This window comes from Arachis hypogaea, chromosome 4, assembly GCF_003086295.3.
Source record: "Arachis hypogaea cultivar Tifrunner chromosome 4, arahy.Tifrunner.gnm2.J5K5, whole genome shotgun sequence".
NCBI lineage: Eukaryota > Viridiplantae > Streptophyta > Magnoliopsida > Fabales > Fabaceae > Arachis > Arachis hypogaea.
The window spans coordinates 124,119,751-124,133,310 of NC_092039.1; the positions used below are offsets into that span (position 1 = coordinate 124,119,751).

Genomic DNA, 13,560 nt, shown 5'->3' on the forward strand with positions numbered 1-13,560 from the left:
ACAAGGCTGGTTATTGGGCTTAAGCCAGAAATTCATTTTTTGGCCCAATATAAAATCTGCACAACAAAATTATTAATTAGGCAAATATAAATTAAGATCAAATTAATAATTTTGTAATTAAACATTTTAATAATGTTTGTTCATCATCAAAATTAGATAAGAGTTTTCCAAACTCATCAATTATTATTATTATCATCTTCCTAAAAAGAGAAATTAAGTATCAAGCAGTTAAAAAAAAAAAAAAACAACAACAGTCTATACATAATTATGCTTCAAACTTATATATTTGCATAGCTATTCTGTTTTTTAGGTGTTATAATTCTGTTTGGCGTTAGTTACTGTTTCTTGTTTCCCAATTTCTTTCAATTCTTCTCTGCATTCATTCAACACGCTTCTGCTTTCATTTATGTGTTAGATTCAAAGCTTCTTAGAAAGCTTTCGAAACTTAAGTGAGACTTTTGCATTAAAAAATTAAACATGCATGTTATAGATATAACACCTCTTTTTATCAATTTAAATTTTTTGAGACAATAATTTCATAACACTTTCTCTTATATGATTCCACTATAACTATTGGAAAATTTCACCTATATATAGTGATGAATTATTGATATAAGTTAAGGCAACACCACTTTTTACCTTGCTACTTTTTATTAACTTTATTATTATTATAGCAAGATGGGAAAATATCATCACATCTCAGCTATATGTTTATTCTATCAAACATAATAATGAATTTTCAACTTAATACAGGCAACAACAAAAAAATATTTTCCAATAATGCAATTACTTTGCCCAATTGACAAAATTTTCAAGATTCTTTGTAGATTGGCCACCTTCAGTTAGGTTATTCCTAGTCACTTGTTTCAATTTCAAAGACCTTTCCCTTATGCCTTCATCACCAAGCAATTGCAACACCTTCTTCTTTATCTCTTCCTTTGATATGAATCCATTGTCATCCTTGTTCAATCCCAACCCAACTTTCCAAACATTACAAATATATGATTCATCCCAAAATTGATCACTGAAAAATGGCCAGCACAAGAAGGGAACACCACTATACACGCCTTCAATAGTAGAATTCCAACCACAATGACTTATGAAGCAAGCAATAGCAGGGTGGTTTAATACTTTTTTCTGGGGAGCCCAATCAACAATTTTCCCTTTTCTTCCATGAAATTCATCTGGGTATTTGTTGTTTCTTTCGCTATTCATATTATCTGTATAACGCATAAATACAAACACCTATTAATTAATAAATACAATGTGACATACACAATATAAGATATATTCATATATGATATATTGAATATGTATATATATTAATTCATCAATAATATGTGTACACAAAAAATGATCAATCAATAAATTAATAATTTATATAAAATATATATTAGAATACAAAAATATTCATTAAAAATATAACATATAAAATAATATATATAAATATATACAAATATATAGTAACTAATTTTTTATATACAAATATCTTATTTATATTAGTTTCATCTTTAACAACATTTACAATAATTGTTTCAAAATTATTTTGGATATAAAATGTTGTCTTAAAGAATATAGTAGAAATCAAAGGATTATTACAGATAGATATATAAAAATTTTTACACATTTTAATTTGGTTTAATAAATTATTCTCAAAATAAGAAAATTTCAAGAAAAAAGATTATATATATATGGATAAAATTAAAATATTTACTGATTACATATATACCTGGTCTTACAACCCAAAGAAAAGGCTTGTCAATGAGATCAAGTGCAAGGGCTAATTCTTTGAGTTGCTTGGATTCCATAACTGCCAAGCTACCAAATGAAACATATACAACAGATTGAGGTTGTTGTTGATCCAACCATTCTAAGCATGTTGTGTCTTCTTGCCAAAATGAAGAACTTTTGTTGTTGTTGTTGTTATCACTTTCAATCAATGGTCCAATTGATAGGAACTTTGAAGACATGGAGAATGCTCCTGGTTCAAGATCATAGGCACTATTACAAAGCCACCACTCTGCTAAGTTGAGAAGTTGTATCTCTTCCTGATAAAGATGATCGAAGAAGGCCTTTCCATTGGTACCCCATGCAAAGTTTTTTGCGTCCATCATAGGCATCAGTGGAGAAAATTGAATTTCCTGTGTTTTAGTGATGTTTCCTGCAATAATATAATTGCAAAGAAAATACATATCACTAAATTGAATATAGTATATAGTTTTGAAAATATTTCAAATGCTCTAAAAATATCAATGTTCCAATAAATTTAGTCAGTTGATTTTATTTAATATATTATATACGGTGAATATTCACGTGTAATTATTTTTATGTAAATTTGACAATTAAGATCTATTAAATGATTTAATATGTTTAATTAAATTATCGTATAACGATTTTTAATTGTCAACTTTATATAAAGACAACTATACATAAATTTTTACTGTGTATATATATATATATTATAATTGAGATGAATAGTTAAAAGGTTTTTAATTACTCTGTTAGTTTTTATAGTTTAACCAAATTTGTAATTAGGTTTCTGTATTTTTTCTTTTTGATTTAGTCTTTATATTATTTTTAATTTTGTAATTAGGTTATTTCTAGTGTAAAAAATATTAGAATTAATTGAATATTTTTTTTTATAAAAATTGAAGTTATCTACAATTAAAAATTTAATAAGATATTTAATTGCATATTTTTTGAGAAAAATATTTAGTTATTTTTTATATAAAAAATATTTAATTACAAAATTAAAAATAATGTAAAGATTTAATTAAAAAATATATATAAATCTAATTATAAATTTAATAAATTTTAAAAACAAAAATAATTAAACCTAGTTAAAATCACTCAAATTTCATTCTTTTTAGAATACCTAAAATTCTTTATGATTTTACTGAGTAGTGATAAATTAAAATAAAAATAAGTAGCTCAAAACATCACCCATTAAACAATAGCATCATTAGATACAAGAGAATATATAAATAGTAATATTCATACCATCTGAATCAACAATTCCTTCCTCCATGAGCTTTGGGAGACAATAAACTGAAGCCATTGTAGTTGCTGAAGCTGGAAATAGAAGAGCACATTTGATTCCCAATTTGCGACCAACTTCGAAGGCCCAACCCATATTAATTGTGGCAACAATACAAGTGATCTTGTTGTTAGTATCCAAAGCATTGATATCTTCTATGAGCTTTGGAAGCATAGAAGGCATTGTTTTTTTCATAGAAAAAAGAACCTTAACATTGTCACTTCTATCATCTTCATGGTCCAAACCATCTGGCAGCGTCACATATTTAATGTGATCTTGGGAACCACCATCATCATCCTCAGAGATTTTAGCTCTCTTGTGGCTGAACTCAGTGTGTAGGAAAGTGACCTTGCAACCATGTTTGGTTAGAACATTAGAGAATTGTGTTAGGGGATTAATATGTCCTAACACTGGAAATGGTATAACAAGAAAGTGAGGGATAATTCCCATTCTTATTCTCAAAATTAAGAAGAATAATGTTGTAGATTAATTATTGAAGAATTATATATATGTATGTGTGGTTATTGATGGATATATGAAATTATGAATATATATATATATCATTGTTGGAACTTGGAACACAAGAATAGTAGTCCAAAGTCCAAACACGAGGCTTCAATAATTCCGTTGAATACTAAATGGACGTAACTGTCTATTGATATTATGGTGACATATTACACCCCACATAGATCATAGTCTAAAATTATTTTATTTTATATTATTTAATTATTATTTACTTTAATTTATTTTACATTACTTAATTATTATTTAAATAAATATTAAATTAGATAAGGTTATTTTGAGTTATTATTATCCGTTATTTAATGTGTGTGACCAATTTGATTCTAGATTTTATAGACATCAAAATAAAAATTGATTACTACATCTCTTCATCTGAATTCAACGGGGCCCAAAGAAGTGGAAACCGTTTGGTCTACGAACACTTGTAAATCGGTTTGTTGCGATCAAAAAATGTTGCCATGATTTGGTAATTTAGTAATTAATTAAAGTATAAGACTTTTCATCGGTTGAAATTGGAGTATATGGCCAGGCACCAACCGGAGACAGATCAAAGTACTTTTCTGTTTGAATACGAAAATGATAATAATAAAAAAAAATCTCTAAAGTGAGATTTAATATAAAATTTTCGTTATTGAATCTTTAAGTAGTGATGGCCTAGATATACGCTAATTATTTTCGTAGCGTTTTAACTTCGCATCCATAATTAAAGCATATTATTATAGTATTTTAAATTAGTATTTTGTGTTTAGTACATTAAAATGTGGGAGCCACTTAGATAAAGATGTTTAAAACGTTTTTTTAAAAAAATATTTTTAAGTAATTAAAATTTGATATATATAATTGATTAAACTATGTTATTTTTATTAAAATTAGATAAGATAAATTGATTTGATAAAAAAAATCAATAAATTATACCTTAAATCGGTCTAAATTAATATTTTTTTATAAAAAATAATTACAATATTTCTATTATAAAAAATAATTAAAATATTCTTATATATATATATATATATATATATATATATATATATATATTAAGAATCCTAAATTTTAACCCTTTTTTTTTGTCGTTATAGGGTTATAATTTAGGATTTTTAAAATTAAAAAAATATATAATAAAAATATTTTAGTTATTTTTTATAATAAAATTATTGTAGTCATTTTTTATAAAAAAAGAATATTAATTTAAATCGGTTCAAGATTGGTTTACCGATTTTTTGACCAAATTAATTTGTATGATCTAATTTTGACAAAAATAATATAGTTTAATCAATTATATGTATTAAATTTTAGTTAATAACGTACAAACATTTTTAAAAAAAGACGTTTTAAGCATCTTTATCGAAGTGTCTTCCTTAAAATGTTTATGTCTTTATAATTTTTGTTTTTGAAAAATTAGGAGTATTTTTAAAAGTAAAAGGCATGAAATGAAATAACTTCTAAAGTTAGTTTATGTTTTTAAAATTAAAAGATTAGCATAATTATATATATTAAAAAGTAGAAAATTCAGAAAATATTATTTTTTGTTATATTTATATCTACTATATATAGTCATTTTAACTTTATCCAAAGAAAATTTTTAAATACTATTGTTGTAATGCTTGTTTATTGAAAATAACTTTTATTTTGTTTCACCAAACATTATTGCTATAATTTTTTAAAAATTATCCTTAGAAATTAAAGCCAAAAAGAATTTTGAAACACATTAGAAACGTGGGTAAGTTTCTTTTTCCTTCGCATCCATAATAAAAGGAATCAGTATTTTCGTAAACATATTGTAAGATAGATACGAAGTATATGAATAATTAAGTCAACAGAACTAGTAGGAGAGTGTTATAATATTAAGGTGATATTAATCATCTTATGTTCTGTGAAGAACGTATGCGCTTACGTTTACAGTAAAGGTCAGCATCAAGCTATATATATATATAAAGGTCAGCATCAAGCTATATATATATATATATATATATATATATATATATATATATATATATATATATATATATATATATATATATATATATATCCACATACATAGCCATACACATTTTATCAACTTCGCAAGTTTCTATAAGAAAAAGAAACAAACTGTTACGGTGGGTAACCGGAGATTAATGGGTTGGATGGCGTTGGTTGGCCCAAACGTATGAAGGAGGAGGCTTCAAGTGGATCTGCAACTCGGGAACCTCCGTCCGACTTGTGTGTGGGAAAGAATGGGGGGTGGTACCTGCAAAGACACTCCAATGCCTAAGTCAGCAAAGGATTAAGCAGGTTTTTAGAATGTATTGGAACTTAGAGATACCTGAGGGGTGTCAGGGTATTTATAGTGGTGAACCAATAACCACCGCTGAAGTAGTTCCGCCTTTTAAGGTGGATAACCGTTCATTTATCTTAGGGAGGTTGAGATATGGCTCCCGGAAGTGGGTAGAGAGATTTTAGGGGCAGTTACTCATTTGAATGAGTGCTTATCCGCCAGCTAACCTTTGTCCCGACTTCTTTGGAGCAAGTCGTGGTGGTGACCGACTTCGTAAGACGAAGATCGGTGCTGGGTGAGGCTCAATCCTTTGGATCAAGCCTTTCATTTGGCCCTGGGCCTTTACTATTGGGCCAGGGTATGAACAGTGCCCCTACTCGAGCCCAATTTCCTTTAAGATTTGGGTTCGAGTATTCTACTCGGGGTCGTAACCGACTTGTGAGGGAACCGACGTGATTCGTTTGCAACCGACGTGAATTTTCGTGACTTTTGATTTTTACATCTAATCAAACGTCGCGTCCGTTAGGGGTGTGTGTAGGTATTAATTACCTTGGTAACGGTGCATTCATTAATGACCGCTTTCATTTTACCATTATGCCCCTAACGTACTTATAAATGCTTCCCTCTTCCTTCGTTGTTTCGTTTCTTCGATTTTTCAAAAAATTTTCCCCTTTCATCTGTTCGTGGAATACTTTCGTATCCGTTCGTAGGGTACTCTTCGTTGAAGGCTTTCATCTTCCTCTACTTCTTTTCAGGCAAAGGTTGGTTCTTTCTTCCCTTTTATCAAGTGCTTCTGTATGCCTTTTATTTTCTTTGGCGAGGGAGAAGGTGACATCGTAGGTTGTTTAGATTTCATGCCCCTTAGGGACTCTCGTTTTTTTTTTCCTTTTCCCTTTGTAGGTTTGCATCGTACCCTAGGGAAAAAATGTCTTCTGTAGAAGTTCTTTCTCAGTGGGTTGATGTTACAATCTTGGGGGAGGACCCTTGGTCGATGCCGAGTTCATCGCCAACCTTCGCACTCATCACCACATTTGTACTTCTGAGGAGGATGAGCCGAAGTATGAATTGGTGGTCCCGGGTCTGGAAGACCGGGTTTGTTTTGGGAGGGATACTGAGGAGGTTCCTCATTTTTTCTATATGTATGAAAGCATGATTACCGTTTGGGTGTTTTTCTTCCATTTTCTGATTTTGAAATAGATGTTTTGTGTCACTGCCGAGTTGCTCCTACCCAAGTTCACCCCAATTCTTGGGTTTTCTGAAAATTTACCAGTTTATCAGCCACGCCTTAGATTTTTCGACCTCTTTAAGGATTTTCTTCTATCTTTTCCATATGACCAAGCCCTTTAGTGGGCTAAATAACAAGCAGCAATGGGTGTCTTTCCGAGCCATTCAAGGCCGGAGAATTTTCACCCTTTTTGATGAATCCTTCCATGACTTTAAAAATTATTTTTTCAAAGTTCAAGGTGTAGAGGGTCACCACCCCTTTTTTCTGGATGAAAATTATGTTCCTCGCTTTCCTCTGTATTGGTTGGAGGCCTCCCCCTACGAGAAATATGGTTTGGATGACTTGGATGAGGTGGAGGCAGCCATTGTGGGGTTCCTCCGAGAAGTGTGGGGGAGGGCCCCATATCTGGACACCAAAAAACTTCTCCAGAGGTCGCCGGCCTTTGTCCAGGCACAATTAGGTAGCCTTTATATTTTGTTTCCGACTTGTATCTTGTTTTTTCGACTTGTCTGAATTTTTTGGCTAATAATTGCTTTTACAGAGATGGCGAAGAAGAATTCCAGCGAATCTTACCAAAGAGTCCAGGAGGCCAAGGCAAGATCTCGCGCCAGGGCCGGCAGTGCCAGGGTAACTAGCTCCTCTCTTCTTCCTCCTCCTCCTCAAATTTTGGGGACCTCTTCTCGGCCTATTGTTATTTCCTCTTCGGCTTCTTCTCAGCCACCCCCTCCCCCCCGACCTTCTCCTGAGCCGGAGAAGAAGAAGCGTAAGACTTTAGAGTCTTCCTCTTCTTTTGAAGGTGAGGCTAAGGTGGATGCACCTGCATTTGTTCGGAAACACATCTATCCCCATACCCGTATAGGTATGGATGATGTTTCTGTTCGGAACCACCTCACTATTTTGGCTCAGGAGAGTGTCAGGGCGGCGGCGGTATGAACCAAATTTCTTGATATTTTTGAGAAGACTCCTCTTAACTCTCTGGGTTCAACTTCGAGGGTTGAAGAGTTGGAGGAAAAGGCTTCTCATATATCAAAAACATGAGAAGGAGTTGAAGTAGGAGGTCGCTAAATTGAGGAAGGAGAGGAATGACCTTTGGGAGGAGGGGAGCAAGTTACAAGCCCAATGCAATATGGAGGAGGGTTTGAGGAAGAAGGCGCAGGAGAGTTATTCAAGCTTGTTCAAGAATCTCGTGGAGGTGAGGAAGGACTTGTTGAATTCTCGGACTGCTTATGCCGAGTTGAAGGACTCTATTGCTGAGGGAGCCGAGGAGGCTTGGAGGATTTTCAAGGAGCAAGTCGGCGTCCTTGCTCCCGATTTGGATCTCTCTCCTTTGGACCCTGACAAAATTGTTATTAATGGGGCCATTGTGTCTCCTCCCCGACCTGTATCTGAGTCCGAGTTGAAGACTCGGGGTCAGAGAATCATAGAGTCTCCTCCCCGTCCAGATAATGCTCCGAGTTCTTCCGAGACTCCTGAGACTTCTCTTCCGACTCCTGAAGGTGCCTCTCTCCCTAGTCCTGATGGCGCTCCGTCTACTCCTCTGAAAAAATAACTTTATTGGCTATATGGGGGCCCGACCTGTGGGTCCCCCCTTTTTTTAAACTCTTTATATTTGTGGTAGTGGTAACTGAACAATTTCTTCTGGCCTTTTAAGGCCGAAAACAAAATATTTATTATTGCCCTTTTTTGGATAAGGGTTTTGTTTAACAAAAAATACCCTTTTTGATATAAGGGTTTTCGGCTACCTTTTTGCGTGCATGCTTTTCTGGTTTTGACTTTTCGAAGTCCCCTTGATCTTTTTCTGAAAACCTTGTCTTTGGCTTGTCTGTCTTTCTGAACCTTTTCGCTTTAAGGATTTTTAGGACAACTTTTAAGCTTTTTCCTAGGCTTTTTAATCTCTTTTTTGTTATTCCTTATACTCAATTTTGTTTTATTGAGTTCTTATGATTTAGGTTATTTTTGCGATTCGTTTTCGTCTCTACTCGGTTTTTTATTTCGACTTATAAGTCGGAACGTCTCCGAGTTTTCCACGATCAACTTTTATAACCTCTTTACACCGACTTGTACCTCGTTGTTTTATCCTGACGACCATCTAAGTCGGTTCATGGGATTTTCACGTTTTGTCGAGCTTAAGTCAGCGCGTTTCATAGAAAGAAAGAGAAAACAAAAAAGGAATTTATAAGAGATATGTGTAAGATGAAAAAGATCTTTATTAATTGTGGAGGTACTTTATTGCTACTAAGGGTTTTTGACAGTCTATTTCCCCTAGCCCCTACTATGATGCCTCGTTAAAAACCCTTCTCCAGAAAAAACCCTTTTATTTTGGGGAAAAAAATCATGAAGTTGGGAAAAGAGTACATCAGGGAGTAGAGTTCGCTCTTAACTGCAGTACCTTTTCATGTTACAAGCATGCCACGACCTCGGTAACTCGGTGTCGTTCAGGTCGGTCACTTTATAATAACCTTTTCCTAAGACTTCATTGACTTTGTATGGTCCCTTCCAATTAGCAGCGAGTTTTCCTTCCCTTGACTTGTTGACTCCAATGTCGTTTCTGATCAAGACCAAGTCATTCGGGGTAAACGTTCTTCGAATGACTTTTTTGTTGTACCTTGTAGTCATCCTTTGTTTCAACGCTTCTTCTTTTATCTGGGCTTCTTCGCGGACTTCGGGGAGCAAGTCGAGCTCCTCTTTGTGCCCCCGTATGTTCCTGATCTCGTCATGGAGAATTACCCTTGGGCTTTGTTCATTGATTTCTATTGGTATCATTGCTTCTACGCCATAGACTAGTCGGAAGGGCGTTTCTCCAGTAGCGGATTGGAGCGTTGTCCTGTAAGCCCATAGCACTTGTGGGAGCTCTTCAGCCCAGGCTCCTTTTGCCTCTTGTAATCTTTTCTTTAGTCCTACCAGTATGACTTTGTTGGCTGCCTCGGCTTGCCCATTGGCTTGCGGGTGCTCCACCGAGGTGAACTGGTGTTTTATTTTCATACTGGCTACTAGGCTTCTGAAGGTGGAATCGGTGAATTGGGTTCCATTGTCTGTAGTAATGGAATAAGGTATCCCATATCTTGTGATGATATTTTTGTAGAGAAACCTCCGACTTCTTTGAGCAGTGATGGTGGCCAATGGTTCTGCTTTTATCCACTTTGTGAAGTAATCTATTCCCACGATCAGGTATTTGACTTGTCTTGGCGCTTGGAGAAAAGGACCTAACAAATCCATTCCCCATTTTGCAAAGGGCCATGGAGAAGTGATAATGATGAGCTCCTCTGGGGGAGCCACGTGGAAATTTGCATGCATTTGACACGGTTGGCACTTTTTCACAAATTCTGTGGCATCTTTCTGCAAGGTCGGCCAATAAAATCTAGCTCGGATCACTTTCCTGGCTAGTGACCTTGCTCCGAGATGATTTCCGCAGATCCCACTGTGGACTTCTTCTAGCACCTCGGTGGTTCTTGAGGTCGGTACGCACTTTAACAGTGGTGTTGATATCCCCCTTCTGTAGAGAATATTTCTCATCAAAGTGTAATGTTGTGCTTCCCTCCGGATTTTCCTGGCCTCTTTTTCCTCTTTTGGAAGGATGTCAAACTTTATGTATTCGACCAAGGGGTTTATCCATCCGAGGTTTAAACCGACTATCTCAAGGACTTCTTGTTTGTCTTCTATTTTTACCACTGAGGGTTCCTGGAGGGTTTCTTGGATCAGGCTTCTGTTATTCCCTCCTGGCTTGGTACTTGCTAACTTGGATAGGGCGTCCGCTCTGCTGTTTAGATCCTGAGTTATGTGTTTAACCTCGATTTCTGCAAAGCGCCCAAGGTGCTCCAGAGTTTTCTCCAAGTACCTCTTCATATTTGGGTCCTTTGCCTGATATTCTCCACTTATCTGGGAGGTTACCACTTGTGAGTCGCTGTATATCATCACCTTTGTAGCACCGACTTCTTCTGCCAGCTTCAACCCAGCAATCAAGGCTTCATACTCTGCCTGATTGTTTGAAGCTGGGAATTCAAATTTTAGGGAAACCTCTATCTGGGTTCCTCTTTCATCTACCAGTATTATGCCTGCACCGCTTCTTGTTTTGTTGGAGGATCCATCTACGTAGAGTTTCCATGTAGTTAGTTTTTCCTCCTAATCACCTGCGTATTCTGCAACGAAGTCGGCAAGGCATTGGGCTTTAATCGCCGTTCGAGTTTCATATCTTAAGTCAAACTCGGAGAGCTCTATTGCCCATTGAACCATTCTCCCTGCAACATCCGTCTTCTGGAGGATTTGCTTCATGGGTTGGTTCGTACGGACTCTTATTGTATGAGCTTGAAAGTAAGGTCGTAGCCTTCGTGAGGCTATTATTAGGGAGTAGGCAAACTTCTCTAGTTTGCTGTACCTTAGCTCAGGGCCTTGTAGAACTTTACTGATGAAATATACTGGATGTTGGCCGACCTCGTCTTCTCTTATCAGGGCTGATGAGATAGCCCTGTCTGCTACAGATAAGTATAGGATGAGGTCTTTTCCAGCTACGGGTCGGGTCAGAATAGGAGGTTGGCTTAAGAATATTTTGAACTCCTAGAACACCTCCTCGCATTCAGGGGTCCATTCAAACTGACATCCCTTTCTCAATAAAGAGAACAGTGGAAGGGATTTTAGTGCTGATCCTGCCAAAAATCTGGAGAGGGCTGCAAGTCGGCCATTCAACTGCTGGACCTCTCTCAAACAAGTCGGGCTTTTCATCTCCAGGATGGCTCTACACTTATCGGGATTGGCTTCAATCCCTCTTTGTGTTAGCATAAATCCTAGAAATTTCCCTGCCTCCACCGCGAAGGCGCACTTTGCGGGATTTAGTCTCATCCCGTGCAACCTTATGGTGTCAAAGACTTGTGAGAGGTCTGACAAGAGGTCGACTTCTTTCTTGGTCTTTACCAACATGTCGTCGACATATACTTCGATTAGGCTCCCAAGGTGAGAGGCAAACACCTTATTCATCAACCTCTGGTATGTGGCCCCTGCATTTTTTAATCCAAATGGCATGACCACGTAACAGAAATTAGCTCGGGGTGTGATGAATGATGTCTTCTCCTGGTCTGGCTCGTACATCGGGATTTGGTTATACCCCGAGTAGGCATCCATGAACGACAAGTACTGATACCCCGAGCTGGAGTCTACTAGGGTATCGATGCTTGGCAGTGGATAAGGGTCCTTGGGACATTCCTTATTTAGGTCAGTATAGTCCACACACATTCTCCATTTGCCGTTTTGTTTTTTGACTAGCACTACATTGGCTAGCCATGTTGGGTACTTGACTTCTCTGATGAAGCCGGCTTCCAGGAGCGCCTATACTTGTTCTTCTACTACTAGGGCTCGTTCCGGGCCGAGCTTGCGTCTTCTTTGTTGTACAGGTTAGGACCCCGGGTAAACCGAGAGCTTGTGGGACATGAGCTCGGGGTCTATCCCAGGCATGTCGGAGGCCTTCCAGGCGAAGAGATCGGAGTTATCTCTTAGGAGCTTAGTCAACCCTTGTTTTAGGGTTTCCCCTAGGTTGGCTCCTATGTGAGTATTTTTTCCTTCCTCTTTGCCGACCTGTATCTCCTCCGTTTTTCCTCCCGGTTGTGGTCGCAGCTCTTCTCTGGCCTTTGCACCACCGAGCTCGATTGTGTGAACTTCTCTGCCCTTTCCTCTCAGATTTAGGCTTTCATTGTAGCATTTCCTTGCCAACTTTTGATCTCCCCTTACCGTTGTTATCCCCGCTGAAGTCGGAAATTTCATGCAAAGGTGGGGTGTGGATACCACTGCTCTAAGTCAATTTAGAGTAGCTCTGCCGATTAAAGCGTTATATGCTGACCCCACATCGATGACTATAAAGTCTATACTCAGAGTCTTTGATTTTTTCCCCTTTCCAAAAGTGGTGTGGAGGGGCAAAAATCCCAGTGGTTTTATTGGCGTGTCCCCTAATTCGTATAAGGTGTCGGGGTAGGCTCTTAATTCTTTCTCATCCAACCCTAGTTTGTCAAAAGCGGGCTTAAAAGGGATGTCCGCTGAGCTTCCTTGGTCTACTAGGGTTCTGTGGAGATGGGCATTTGCCAGGATCATAGTTATTACTACTGGATCATCGTGTCCAGGGATTATTCCTTGCCCATCTTCTTTTGTGAATGAAATGGTAGGGAGGTCGGATGACTCCTCTCCGATCTGGTAGACTCTTTTGAGATGTTTTTTGCGAGAGGATTTGGTGAGTCCCCCTCCCACAAAACCCCCCTGAGATCATATGGATATGTCTCTCCGGAGTCTGCGGGGGTGGGTCTCTTCTATCCATATCATCTCGCTTTCTCTTTCCATGACTGTCCGACCTTTCTATGAGATACCTGTCAAGCCGACCTTCTCTAGCCAGCTTTTCTATCACATTTTTAAGGTCGTAGCAGTCATTTGTGGAGTGATCATATATTTTATGGTACTCACAGTAGTCATTACGGCTCCCCCCTTTTTTATTTTTAATGGGTCTAGGGGGCGGCAGCCTTTCAGTATTACAAATCTCTCTGTATACAT

General features: G+C 36.8%; 2 protein-coding genes across 2 annotated transcripts; one reads left to right on the forward strand and one right to left on the reverse strand.

Annotated features, from left to right (window-relative positions):
* Positions 1-502: 502 nt before the first annotated feature.
* LOC112797858 (UDP-glycosyltransferase 83A1) lies at positions 503-3,694 on the reverse strand. Its single transcript, XM_025840964.3, has 3 exons — positions 3,001-3,694; positions 1,730-2,161; positions 503-1,220 (listed from the first exon to the last, which is right to left on the reverse strand). The coding sequence occupies exons 1-3, from the start codon at positions 3,485-3,487 to the stop codon at positions 787-789; spliced, it is 1,353 nt and encodes a 450-aa protein (XP_025696749.1). The 5' UTR covers positions 3,488-3,694; the 3' UTR covers positions 503-786.
* Positions 3,695-5,595: 1,901 nt separating this feature from the next.
* LOC140184364 (uncharacterized) lies at positions 5,596-8,779 on the forward strand. The gene is made up of 2 exons (XM_072234703.1): positions 5,596-7,498; positions 7,580-8,779. The coding sequence occupies exons 1-2, from the start codon at positions 7,144-7,146 to the stop codon at positions 7,969-7,971; spliced, it is 747 nt and encodes a 248-aa protein (XP_072090804.1). The 5' UTR covers positions 5,596-7,143; the 3' UTR covers positions 7,972-8,779.
* Positions 8,780-13,560: the final 4,781 nt, after the last annotated feature.

What these genes read in the sequence shown, in the direction of transcription:
- LOC112797858 (XM_025840964.3), bottom strand. Translation starts at nt 3,487, where the DNA reads ATGGGAATTATCCCTCACTTTCTTGTTATACCATTTCCAGTGTTAGGA. An exon ending in AGGAATTGTTGATTCAGATG is followed by an intron (nt 2,162 to 3,000) that starts GTATGAATATTA and finishes ATATTATTGCAG; the next exon opens with GAAACATCACTAAAACACAG. An exon ending in TCTTTGGGTTGTAAGACCAG is followed by an intron (nt 1,221 to 1,729) that starts GTATATATGTAA and finishes TGCGTTATACAG; the next exon opens with ATAATATGAATAGCGAAAGA.
- LOC140184364 (XM_072234703.1), top strand. Translation starts at nt 7,144, where the DNA reads ATGACCAAGCCCTTTAGTGGGCTAAATAACAAGCAGCAATGGGTGTCT. An exon ending in CTTTGTCCAGGCACAATTAG is followed by an intron (nt 7,499 to 7,579) that starts GTAGCCTTTATA and finishes TTGCTTTTACAG; the next exon opens with AGATGGCGAAGAAGAATTCC.